At 43.0% G+C, this 12,179-nt stretch overlaps 1 protein-coding gene across 1 annotated transcript in view; it reads right to left on the bottom strand.

Moving 5' to 3' along the window:
• Window positions 1-2,795: 2,795 nt before the first annotated feature.
• RUNX2 (runt related transcription factor 2) overlaps window positions 2,796-12,179 on the bottom strand; it is a 90,650-nt gene continuing 81,266 nt past the window's right edge. The window contains exon 8 of the mRNA XM_019474557.1: window positions 2,796-3,274. Within this exon, the coding sequence (XP_019330102.1) occupies window positions 2,796-3,274 (479 nt within the window). The remainder of the gene's footprint in view (window positions 3,275-12,179) is intronic.

The following is a 12,179-nucleotide window of genomic DNA, read 5'->3' as shown; positions in this document are numbered from 1 at the left end:
AAAAAAAAAAAAAAAAAAAAAAAACTCTGGGTTGCTGCCTGCAGCCACTCTTAACAACATTTCAACACAAAAGCACCCTAAAAATTACTTAATATGCATACAGTAAACCTTAAAAAGCCCTTCTCAGCAATAACAAATAATGTACAAATATAGTACCTTTTATTAAATAGGAAACAGCTTGCACTGGCAGTACATCTTTTTCTCTTGCTTACTAAACAAAAAACAAAACTGAAATGTGTAACCAGACACTGGCTTTTTAAGTGCTGCTGAGACTAACAAACGTATTTTACAGTTACAAATAAATGGACAGTGGTATGCTTCAAGCTACCACAAACCAACAATAAATAGAATCAATTACAGCTTCCATCTTTGAAGGAAAACTAAGTATTAGAAGAAAAAAAAAGTGTCTTACTTATACTTTAAGCATACCTTTAGAAGGCAAAGACTTTATTTCGGTTTTTTTTTTTAAGAGCGCGTCATCACGCAAATCGGAGGGATGTAGCATGCTAATGTCAACTCGTTTAACAGCTTCGCTATTAACGAGCGGTGACGGTGTTGTCCGGCTCTGTATGGCTATGCCCACCGTTGAGTTATTGCGATACTTTGCTGGTAGCCAAAGTACAGCCAAGGAGCGGCGCGGTGGCCGGCAGCCCCCCGAGGAGGCTGCGGACGGCGATGGCTAAGGCAGGGGAAGGAGGGAGCGCCGGCAAACTCCATCAGCACGTGATGAACATCCCGCTAAACCAGGCTTAACATCACCTGCTTGGGGATGGCACGGGGAGGGTGGTTCAGCTCCCACCACATCCAGCCGATGCCGTGTCGCCTTCCCGTTTGCCACAGGAGCCCCGGGCTGGGCGAAATTTGGGCCCCTGCGCTGGATAGTTTGGCGGCAGACAGGTTGGTTAAGGGTTTTGGGTGCAATTTGCTCTCCCTCTATCGCGCCTGGGAGCCCCGGGGTGGCTTTTAAGGTGACTTTTTATCTTCAGCATTTCCAGAGGCGAGTATCGCTGCCCTTGGACTTGTCTCTCTAACACGGCAACAGCCACATCGGCTTCAAAGTCAACACAGCATCCTTACGGCTCTAGCATTTAATGCTATCGGGCGGTGATTCGCTACCAGGCAGTTTCTGTCTCAAGTTTTGAACCTTTTTATTCCATCGAGTGGGCTGAAATTGCAAGGGGAGGGGAAAAAGTTTCACCAATTCTCCCTTACTCCCATTTCTGAGATATTTAACAATTCATTATTTGTAAAATATGGGATATGAAACGATTCAGATTTTTCTTTGGGAAAAAAACCCACCCTGTCGAAATAGAACATTTTAAATATGAATATTTTCAAATTTTGAAGTTCTGAGAAAAATCCTGGGAGAAGAAGAAATTAGGGGAAGGGTGGAAAATATTTCATCCTTCCTACCATTTTTCCAGTGTCTCCACAACTACTGATTAAAAGGCAAGACTGTGTTGAAGGCAACCAGACAGGTAATAAAAATATTTTAAACACAATATTTCCTTCATAGGTTATATAAAAAGATCCTACATCCAAAATCATTTGATGTGGATGTATTTGGGTTGGGTTTGTCGTTTTTAAGTCACATTGTAAACTGGTTCACACTGGAACTGCTTTTCAGAGTTGGGTAAAGGTTGAGGTTTACACCATTGCAGAAATGTAATAAGTAAAAAAAAAAAAAAAACAAACCACTTTTAGAGACCGAAGTCAATATATCATTACATTAAGAAACGTTTCAAGGGTCCAAATGTCATTAAATAATTATAAATATTCTTTTAAAGTTATATGATGATTCATGTTAGCAAACAACCTCAAATTTTACACATTTATAATTTAAAAAAAAAATAAAAAAGAACATAGCCGAACACAAATACTATGTATACCATTTTGGCTCTAGTAATATATATTGCCATTTTCATTTTTTGCATAAGTAATAACATTTTGTTTTTTGTTTTTAAAGGTTTTGGTTGTTATTTTTGGTTTTTGGCTAATCGAAGGCAAAATGAACGGATACAAAAGCAAAAAGGAAACCCCAGGGTTGTCTAGCCTAACTTGAAGACTCGTTCTCTTTAAGTACCCAAAAACAAACCAAAAAAGCAATGAACACAGAGAAGTTCCAACCGTTAGCTGCAGCAAGGCTCGGACAGAGGTTTTTGGGACAGCTGTTTTCATCTGAATGTATCATGGCAAAATGGAAGCAACTCGACCTTTGCTTTCCTTTTTATGTGCACCAATACAAGCCAGTTGAATTGCACTACGGGGGTGAAGAGGGTCCCATATGTTGTATGATTGCAACTGTATCTGGAGTTCATGGTTAGGGGGTTTTTTTTATTAAAAAATAAAAGGGAATGCAGCCTTTGCCTTGCATCACCATGTTTCTCCTGATAGCTGGGGAGTCCATTCTCTCCTCATTGGCATAAGAACTCACTAGTTATTACAACACTCTAGACCAAAAGAGAAAAAAAAAAGGTGGGGGTGATTTTTTTTGTGTGTGTAAAAAGTACATTTTAAATATAAAACAAGGTAAAATGGTTCCAAGGGAAAAAAAAAAAAATATGTGCTTTGATCCACATAATCTGAAACATGGGTTGTGGTGTGTTGGTAACTCTTGTGTTATTTATGGCCATTATCATCCCATCTACACAGTTGCACATATGTAAAATCTATATTTTAAAAAAAAAAAAAAAAACACAAAAAACAGGCACTTCGTAGTTAGTCGACCGTTTGTTTGGTTTTTTTTTTTTTTTTTTTTTTGGCTCGCGGAGGTCGGGCCGGCTACAGAAGAAATCTCAGTACGGCCTCCAAACGGACTCATCCATTCTGCCACTAGAATTCAAGACGGTTGGGGAGCTGCTGTGGCTGCCATCCGCCTCCACCCCGTCACTCTGGTTGGGCAAGTTAGGGTTTAACAGCGTGCTGCCGTTGGACGTGGTGGTGCACGGAGGAAGCATCCTGGAGGGGGAGCGGTCCCCTCCCGGCACCATGGGGAACTGGTATGATCCTGACGAAGTGCCATAGTAGAGATATGGAGTGCTGCTGGTCTGGAAAGGTCCACTTTGGTTTTGGGAAGAGCCGGGGTAGGGTGGTGGTAGGTAGGTGTGGTAGTGAGTGGTTGCGGACATACCCAGTGACATGCCTGAGGTGACTGGCGGTGTATAGGTAAAGGTGGCTGGATAGTGCATTCGTGGGTTGGAGAAGCGGCTCTCAGTGAGGGATGAAATGCTTGTGAACTGCCTGGGATCTGAAAATGGGCCCAGCTCTGAAGCACCTAAAAAATTATAACAAAAGACGGGGGAAAACAATTCTGTAAATACCATTTTTTGTAGCAAGTGATGATAGAATTTTATTTTTCTAAGAAAACCCACTTCTTTTGGCCCCCAAGAGAACAGCAGATCATATCAAATAATACATTGCAAGGAACAGAAGCATACACCTGTCTTCTACAAGCGCTGGGCCAAACTCATCCCTGGTCTAACTCCACCGATGCCAATGGAGGGAGCAGCATTGCCAACCTGAAGCGTTCAAAGGTCGTAAGTCAGGCCGGAAAAAAAAAACCCATCTCAAAAATCAAGAGATTGAAAAAGAGCCAAAAAGAGAAAGGTGGATTTGAAGTTGATTTGCCTTCTGGTTTCTGACCTTTAAGGGTTACGTGTCTCTGGGTTTTTGCTATAGCCTTTTGAGAAACTCAGGTCTGGTTGCACATGAAAGCTGAGATTCCCACCTCAGCACATGCCGTAGGGAGCTGGTGTTTCGAGAAAAGCAGAAATTACCGTGCAACTTGTAATAAAACTACAAGAGTTGGCAACACCGAGTTAGTTGCACCACTGACACCAGGGGAGTTACACTGGGGGTGACCAAGCCCCACTTCTTGCCTTAAATCAATTTATTTAGGTGACGATCTGCTCAGCTCCTTCCTATGGCCGAAAAATATTATTTGCTGCATCCGAAGGATGGGCAAAGCCACTGAGCTGATAGCAAAGATGCAAATTTTACTTTTCAGTGCAGTCGATGGAAAATTACAAGCCCAACACTCTTCTTGCCATTGAAAGAAGTTGTTTTCCTACGTAGTCCGTGCAGTCTGGTTCAAAAAAAGACCGCACAGTTTATGGCTACTGTGAACGTCTGGATGGTAACGCTGTGAATTGGAGTCTAACGCAAAACAGGGATGGGTAAACTCATTTTGCCTAATTTCTAATCCCACATCAAAAGCCCAAAGTTTTGGAGCAGAACTGGAAAGCAAACGTTAGTAGCTTGGTGATCTGCTTAGGAGACTGTGGGATGGACAGGAGCAGAAGAAAAAGATGGTGAAAGCTTGCATTGAGAGCCAGAAAAGTGGAAAACAAAAAGGGTGTGGGAAAAGGGACGGGGCGGGAAAGAAAAAGCCTAATGAAGAAGTACAGTGCAAGAGGGAGGGAAATGCATCGGCCAGTATGCAGTAGATACATACAGACATTTTTAGAGAGAGCGAGCTGGAAAGAGCAGGGTATAAATAAAGCGGAAAAATCATGAAATCAAATGGGCTCTCCCTGCACTTCCCAGCCGACACTTCTACAGCTTTACAGTCCTCTAGATCCAAGGGTTCACCCATCTCTTTGCCAACCTACCCAATCTGATTTACCTAAAAGGACAATATGGCATCTTCTAGATGCCAGACTGACGTGCTAAACACTGAAACACCCTGTGTATCCTCAACGTAAGATGCAGCAATGCTTTTCCTTGTAGATGGGCTTTGGATCTGACCTGCCGACACTGCTGTGTAGAAGCAAGGTCCCTCCAGCCCTTCTGCCCTTGGCCCCCTGTAGCACCCACAATGGTGGTTGCTACCATAAGCCACAGACTCAACAGACCCTGCCACCTTGTGTGGCACAGTTTGTGATTTAGATCACTATTCTCTCCTGTTCTACCAGCTCATTTAACCCACGCCTTCAATATAGAATCAGACAATACCTAAAAGCGGCAGGGGGGCAGAGCTCAGGCACAGCTTGGGTTCAGGCTGGAGGACCTGGGCCACAGCCAGCCAAGTGTCCAACTCACACAACCTGAAACCCGGAGATTATAATCCGCTGCCTCAAAAGATATTGAGTACAGAGCTTTAAATGGGCAGTAAAAGCCCATTTTTAACTCTGATGACAATGTGATTACTATTATCTTTATCTGGAACCGAATCAGTGACCTACGGGTGAATGGGTCTGTCTCCATCATCAACCCCTCCAACCACAGCACCGTGGAATGTAATATAACTTGTACCTTTACAGCAAACACTCTACTACTTGATGCAACTTCTTTCGTTCCCAACTGCAAACAATAGCCAGAGGCGATACCACCCAGATTCAAAGCTGTAATTTTGGAACACTATCCTTTATATTGTGAACAGGTCTGATACGTATCTGGAAGTATAAGGTTAGAACATAATTTCCCCAGCTGCTCAAAATACCGAGTTTCAATCTGCTACCGCTTATACTCCTTTTTTGTTTTTTTCATTGTTATTGCAACTCTCCCAACACGAACAGAGCTGCTCTTAGTTTACCCTGATAGAAGCTAAACAAGACTCTTATAATCAAAGGGAGAATTGGTATGAGTGTAAGGGTGTACAAGAACATCGGCATTTTTGGTTTCTTTGCAACCAATGCCTTTTTTTTTCTTTAATAACAAACTTTCCACACAGTTTCACACATTAAAAGGCAATCTCCCTTTCAGGGCTAGATCCAAATATTATCTGTATGGGTGCTGCCGAGAGATCATGTATGTGTCGAATGACTGGGAATGTGCACACCACACGTAGGCATTTCTAATGTGGGGCTACAGACCTCCTTACATACCCTAGTAAATCCACACTTGTTTGTTTTTACTGTTGCTTGTAAAGTACAATCCTATTTACCCAAAGGCCAAATAACCATAACCCTTTCTTATCTCACTCATGGCTGTGTCTGCATGGCTCCTGCACAAGCACTTCTCCAACCCTCCTTTTGCCCAAATACCTTTTGCTGTCTCCCTAACTCCCTGCACTAGGTTGCAATTTGTTCCCAGCCTTCTGTATCTCCATTGTGCAAAGGTATTTTTGGAGATCAGAAACAGTTTTCTGTCATGCCTGTTCTAAAGCCTCTTTTCTAAGCGAGTCCAGAAACCTTTTAAAAAATCGCCTCTAAAATTCAGCTTCTTGCCATCCTCACCGCTATGCAATCTTACTGATGCATTTTGACCCCCTTCCTCCTACTCTCTCTGTGCTACCTCCTTGTGTTAAGGTTGATTTTGGTTCTAACTTGCACACACCAGATGCATATTCATCTATGTATGTTTAGCTCTTTGCTGGACTGGGAAGCTAAATAGCTCTTCTGGGTATGGCACTCATCTTTGTATATCTAGTTGTGCACAAATAGCGATGTCGATCAGCAATATAGTAACATGACAGTGCAAGTAAATAATTTATTTATTCATCTCCCCAGCAGGATTAAAGATTTATGCTAATTTTTCCTCCGTCAGAGTGAGAAAACGATTTGCATCTGTGAATTCCCACTCTCGTGATAGCTTGTATTAAATGGGTGAAGCACAGATCCTCCACCCTACATTGTGGCCACATGATTGCGAAACCACACTTCTGTAAAGAGAAGAGACTTTATTTTGTGCCGCCAGAAAGAGAAACACGGCAACAAGCACAGCAAGTGATCTTCTTTCGCCACGCAGTCTGATCATCTCACCGTGCTTGACAATACCCCCCCAAAAAAGTATATTTAAAAAAAAAAACACCTTTACATCTGAAGGAGCCCAGGTTAAACTGTTTTTAAATCTTCCAAGCTGATTCTTCCCTAACGTAACTTGGCACTCAAGTTTTCTGAGAGCTATACGTTCAGAACAGAGAAGTGGTAATGTTAATATGCCAATATATATGCTAACATCCTAGATTCAAGAATACTGCTCCAGTGTGTTTCATATTTAGAATAAGAACAATTAAAATTCCATGTGGTTTCACTTATTTTGATGCAGAAGCCTCATTAAAAACCCTAGACTTGGGCATTTGCCAGCAGCCGACTAAAATGGTTTTGCATTTGTGCTTAAAAACCAATTTTACCTGTTGCAGATTTGCAGCTCTACTGTTTACAGCTGAATGCCTACCATGGTCATTTCTCTTTTTCGGTTTACAGATGCCAGCTAATGCCAGTTAATGTTCATTTCTCAATTAATAAGCTGTGCTTGTGGTTTGCAGAAAATAAGGCAACAAATTTCTGCCAGGTTTACAGCACTTTGGCCAATCGCTTCCAATTATTAAAGATCATAATGTACTGCGGATAGATACTCCTTGTGGATTAACTCCTTGTGGGTACAGCAAGCTGACATCTACTTTAAAGGGTTATAGGATAATTTTATAACTTACAAATATTGCAATTTGCTTTGTCATTTTATGCTGTAAGGTCACTACTGAAAAAAAAGGTCCCCTTGGCTTACTGCATATGTCTGATAGGGAAATTTCTAGCACATCAAGTCAGTGCATAATCACTGGATGCAAGAAAACAGAGTGGTGCTGTATTCGAAAGTCACTGAGTAGTCTGTCTCACGGAAATTCAGCTACATATAGTTAAATATATTTACCAGTAGCTAAATGATTCACTTGTGTTTTGGGGAACTTCAGTGTTAAGACGTTCGCTGAAGCAGATACTAGATTTTGTGGTTTTTTGTTCAATAGTTCAATTCAGGCTGGGACGTAGCACTAATTGATCTATTAAATTTGTTTTTTCCTTCCCTAACATCTACGTCTACGAATTATATGTGCAGCTTGGATTACTTACAGCTGATAATATTGCCTCGTATGAAGTATGCCACACACTTCACATGATGAGACGGTTTTCAGTCTCTTACAGCTTTGCCAAACTTTAAACGTTCTGGCTGAAATTGTCCATGCTGGGCGTCTGTCTCAGGCTAAATTGTGATTTATGCATTTATTTGTTTTTAAAATTTCAGCTGAAACTCTTCTGCTGGGAAAAATATATTGTTTTACTAATCTTAAACTCCGTGGAGCCTGCCTTTGAAAAGCTGTACCAGTTCCACGCTTTGAAGTAAGGACTTGAACTTTGGAATAGGAGTGGCTTTTGTGTGAGAGACGTTGCCACGAAAATCCAGCCAAATATGAACAAATCATAAGCATTCTGCCTAAAAATGGGCAGAAGAGTCAGTGCCCCTACAAAGACACTTGTCCAGAGACTGGAATGAAATCCAGGAGTCCCAAGTCCCAGCATTTTTTGAAATGTCTGCAAATATTGCTGAAACACTGGGACATCCCCGCCCATCCCCGTGCCAGTCCTGATCGAGAATCGGTCCATCGGTGGCTCCATTCACTGGAATGGCAGAAGCCTGCGTAAAAGGAGCTAACTGATGGTCCACGTGGATGTTTGTAGGGTATTGCAAAGAAAAATTTGGGAAGGCGAGGTTACTTGGGGTTTGCTTTTTTTAGAAATCTGAGAAACTATAAACACAACTAGAGACAAACAAAAGGATGTGATTACAGTTACCATGTGAAGAGTGAGAAAGTTAGGAAATACCAGCATTCAAGTTCCTTCTCCACATGCACTACGATAGAGCATTCAATTACAGGAGAAGCTGCTATTCCTTTTACACGAACCCTCCTGCAAGCAGCACACAAGCTGGCCTCCTCTGGAGATGTATCAGAGTTGAGGAATAGGGAAGACCGTTGTCTATATATCCCCCAAATCCACTGCTGGAAGAAATCAGAAGGGCTGATGTGAACAAGGCAAGGGAAACCTGATTATTTTCCTGAGCAAACTGGATTTTATACATGTTTCTGCCACACGGCTCCTACGTGACTCAGTTGAAATCTCTCCAAATCACATTTTTACTTCATTCATTTTCTGTGCCCAGCAAAGACGTTGGCTTCTGATTTGCACGTGCGCTAAATATTCACAGCTGCAGCTGAAGCCAACAGGAGCTCAGGTCTGAACATGAGGCTAAAGACAGAAAAAAGTTCATGATGTAGGTGACACACAGAAGGTGCACTGAATTACAGGAGACCTTAGAGTCAGTCTCAGTACTCTTTTTAAAGCGGGTTCTTTCTTTCTTGGTAATATTGCACTGCAATGAACTGTATAGAAATGCTATGGCAGAAATATTAGAGCAAAGCCCATCAAGAAATTAAGAATTCCTTCTTCAGAGCAGAATTTAATGCTCTGCAATAAGCAAGGCCTGAGGAAATGCAAAGAACAAGAAGAAAACAAAATATTGAAGAGCTTCTCATTAAGTTAGCACTGTCCATCCTGTGCACTGAATGAGACAGGAATCCCGTGGGAAAAGTATCATGTGACCCTGTAATTAAAATCTGTAATATAATGCATAAGCAGAATGAGGCTGATTTAAAGTTGCACAGGCAACGTAAGTACTGATGTTTCCCAATTTCTGGGCACTTAGTTTTGCAACCTTAAGGATTCTTTGCAAAGTGTTTGGAAGGGGGGGACTGATTATTTGCTAGCTGGAACTCTGTTTTCCCCAAGCATCCTTCTGTATCGGGCCGAGAGTGTTATTTTACTCTTCATTTTGTTATTCTTGTCAGCTGCCTCTGCTGCTAAGTGTTTAGTAAACCAAACACAGCACGATCCTTCTCCCGCCTCCTTCCAGGCAAGACTTTGATTTTCCAAAGGTGCCGAACCAGCTTCCCCCTGGATGCTGCTGCAGGATGGAGCCCGGGACTGCAAATCCCAAACCACCTCCTCGTGTAGCTATTCCTTGCTGTAGCCGTTGGGTCCTCATCCCGCAAACCTCTGCTGGTGCTCAGCTTCGTGCCGGAGCTCCGGGACACTCCTCCCACACACCTACCACCGAGCATGTGCCTACGTGCCGCAAGGGCGAGGGTCCTGCAGCACCGCAGAAATAACGCACAGGGCTTCTCCCTTCCCGCTTCACTTTTGGGATGAGCGCGCCTCGTCTGGATACTTGCGACCATTTATCATAGGAAATGGTGTTTTCTAATGCCCTTTCCCTCCCTTTAATTCAGAAAAAAAAAAAATCGGGGAAAAAAAAGAAAAAAAGCATTTTATATCTTTTTTCTTTTTTGCATTTTTTTTTCCCTAGGTTACCCCAAGCAGGTCTCCTGGCAAACAATAGCAGCAGAAAAGGTGTGAACTGCCCCCCCCTCCTCTTTCCTTCACCTCAACAAGGTGTTAACTTCAAGGCCTAGTTGGGACCATTTAAACTGCAACGTTATTAAGCACAGCAGTCTCACAAAAGTCAGAGGGAGGAAGGAACATTTTAACCCCTTCAGAGCCTCACGGACAACACGCAAGAAGCTAATTCTCACGCATCTCTTCCCGCCATGCCTCAGCACCCCAGTGCACACGGTAAACTGCACACTTGTGCCTTCTGGTATTTAGGTAACAGGACTTTGGCACCTAAAATACCACGGATTAATTTGCAGATAGATGTTTTCACTGAATTTATGGCGCAGCACCTAAGCCCTTTGCTGGGAGAAACACCCCATAAATAATGTAATTAGCAGCAACCATTAAAGTACCACTCGTTCATATGAAAGAGAGTGTTTCCCAAGCAGAGCTGTTACATTGCTTAACGGCAAAACCGGGGTCTCTTTGCGCTTCTCCAGCCCAGGCTCCATCATTACCTGCCCTGCTCCCTCAACAGGACTTTCTGCTGGATGAACTGCGCTGGAAGAAGGTGATTTTCTTTAGGCACCTAAGTCTTGCTGGGTGACACTACGCATCTAAACACAGGTGGCTGCTGCCTGCACCTCAAGGGGTAGCTCATCTTAAATTTAGCAACATGAATGGGTAGAAATTCCTCCCGTGTGTGGAAAAAAGCAACAACAAACCCCTCCTAGATGGACTGTTGGGAGCAGAAATGGAGCTATGAAAAGCATCAGTCATCACTGTCTCATTTATAGACGTTGCCTTTTGTGATGCTTCAGTTATACAGGACTCATAAACCTTTCTAACGAGAACCACAGGAGGGGGACAAATGGTCACATTACAGAAATACGTCCTTGGCTTGCGGCTGCGACCTGCCACCCGTGGATGCCCGTTGACCTGGTGTGATGGGGAGCCTCTTAACTTCTCGGTCTTTGCTATCTCATCTCAGTGACTTCAGTCTAGAGCTGTCACGGGTGATTCAGGTGGAAAGGAATTGGTAGTATATCAAAATCCCCCTGCTTGTTTGAAGTCTCAGGCCATCTACGCGTTACGTTGGAAGCAAAAAGTAAATAACGTTTCCTAGAAATAATTCTAGCCGCTCTGCAACGCTGCATGGCACAAACATGCACACAGGCTCGTATTGCTCTCTGTTCAGTTTTCCCCACTTTTTCCTGCCCGAATTTCAGCCGCTGCTGTTTTTCGCCAACCCCAGCCGAAACGCATCAGAAGGAACATTTGAGGCTTTTCTTGGATAGCAACCTCAGCGGCGTTGTATACAGCAAGGGGGTGAAACCGCAGGGCTGAGAGCTGCAACGCATACACAGCGACAGCGAGTGTCAGTACAAGAATCCTGTATAAATCCAGTGAATGGGAAGATAATATACATTGGGACTAGCAGTCTACTTTATTACCTTTTTTTTTTTTTTTCAGAAAAATGTGCCTTAACTGTCCAGTATAAATATTTGTTTCCAATGTTGTCATGAATTGTACTTTTCCACTGCATGCTAGCAACTCAGAAATACCATCTGATCCTCAAGCAGACACAAAGAAACTGTTTTGTAGGGGCGGGGGGGGGGGGGGGAGCCCTTGGCATTGCTCTGTAATTTCACCCTTTAAACCCCTCTTTTTCCCTCCCCATCCGAATTTTCCTTTGGAATCTCGTTCAACTAACACGCGTCCCTCCTGAGGACAGAGGATTCCTTGCTGGTTCTTGATTAAGAGTTTTTAAGAAGCCGGGAAGGAAGATATTCTTTGAAACTGGATCTACTGTAGGATGGGAGCCAGCACACAGGACACCGTGTCTTTCAGAGAGGGCCACACACAGTGCCACTCCAGTCATATGACTTCTCTGTCACATCCTGAAGCCATTTCCAGCTCGTGTGCGAGTTTGTACTCCCATTTAGAAAAGGATGGGATATATTGGGAACACACATATGGAAACACTTTCAGGGAATCAGTTTCCATGAAATCCATAATGAGCCAAGTGGCTTCAGATGTGGCAGCGTGCCTCAGATTAGCCAAAAAAAAAAAAAA

The sequence above is a fragment of the Aptenodytes forsteri genome, unplaced genomic scaffold, assembly GCF_000699145.1.
Source record: "Aptenodytes forsteri isolate BGI_AS27 unplaced genomic scaffold, ASM69914v1 Scaffold57, whole genome shotgun sequence".
Classification (NCBI taxonomy): domain Eukaryota; kingdom Metazoa; phylum Chordata; class Aves; order Sphenisciformes; family Spheniscidae; genus Aptenodytes; species Aptenodytes forsteri.
This window is presented reverse-complemented; position numbering and strand designations above follow the sequence as displayed.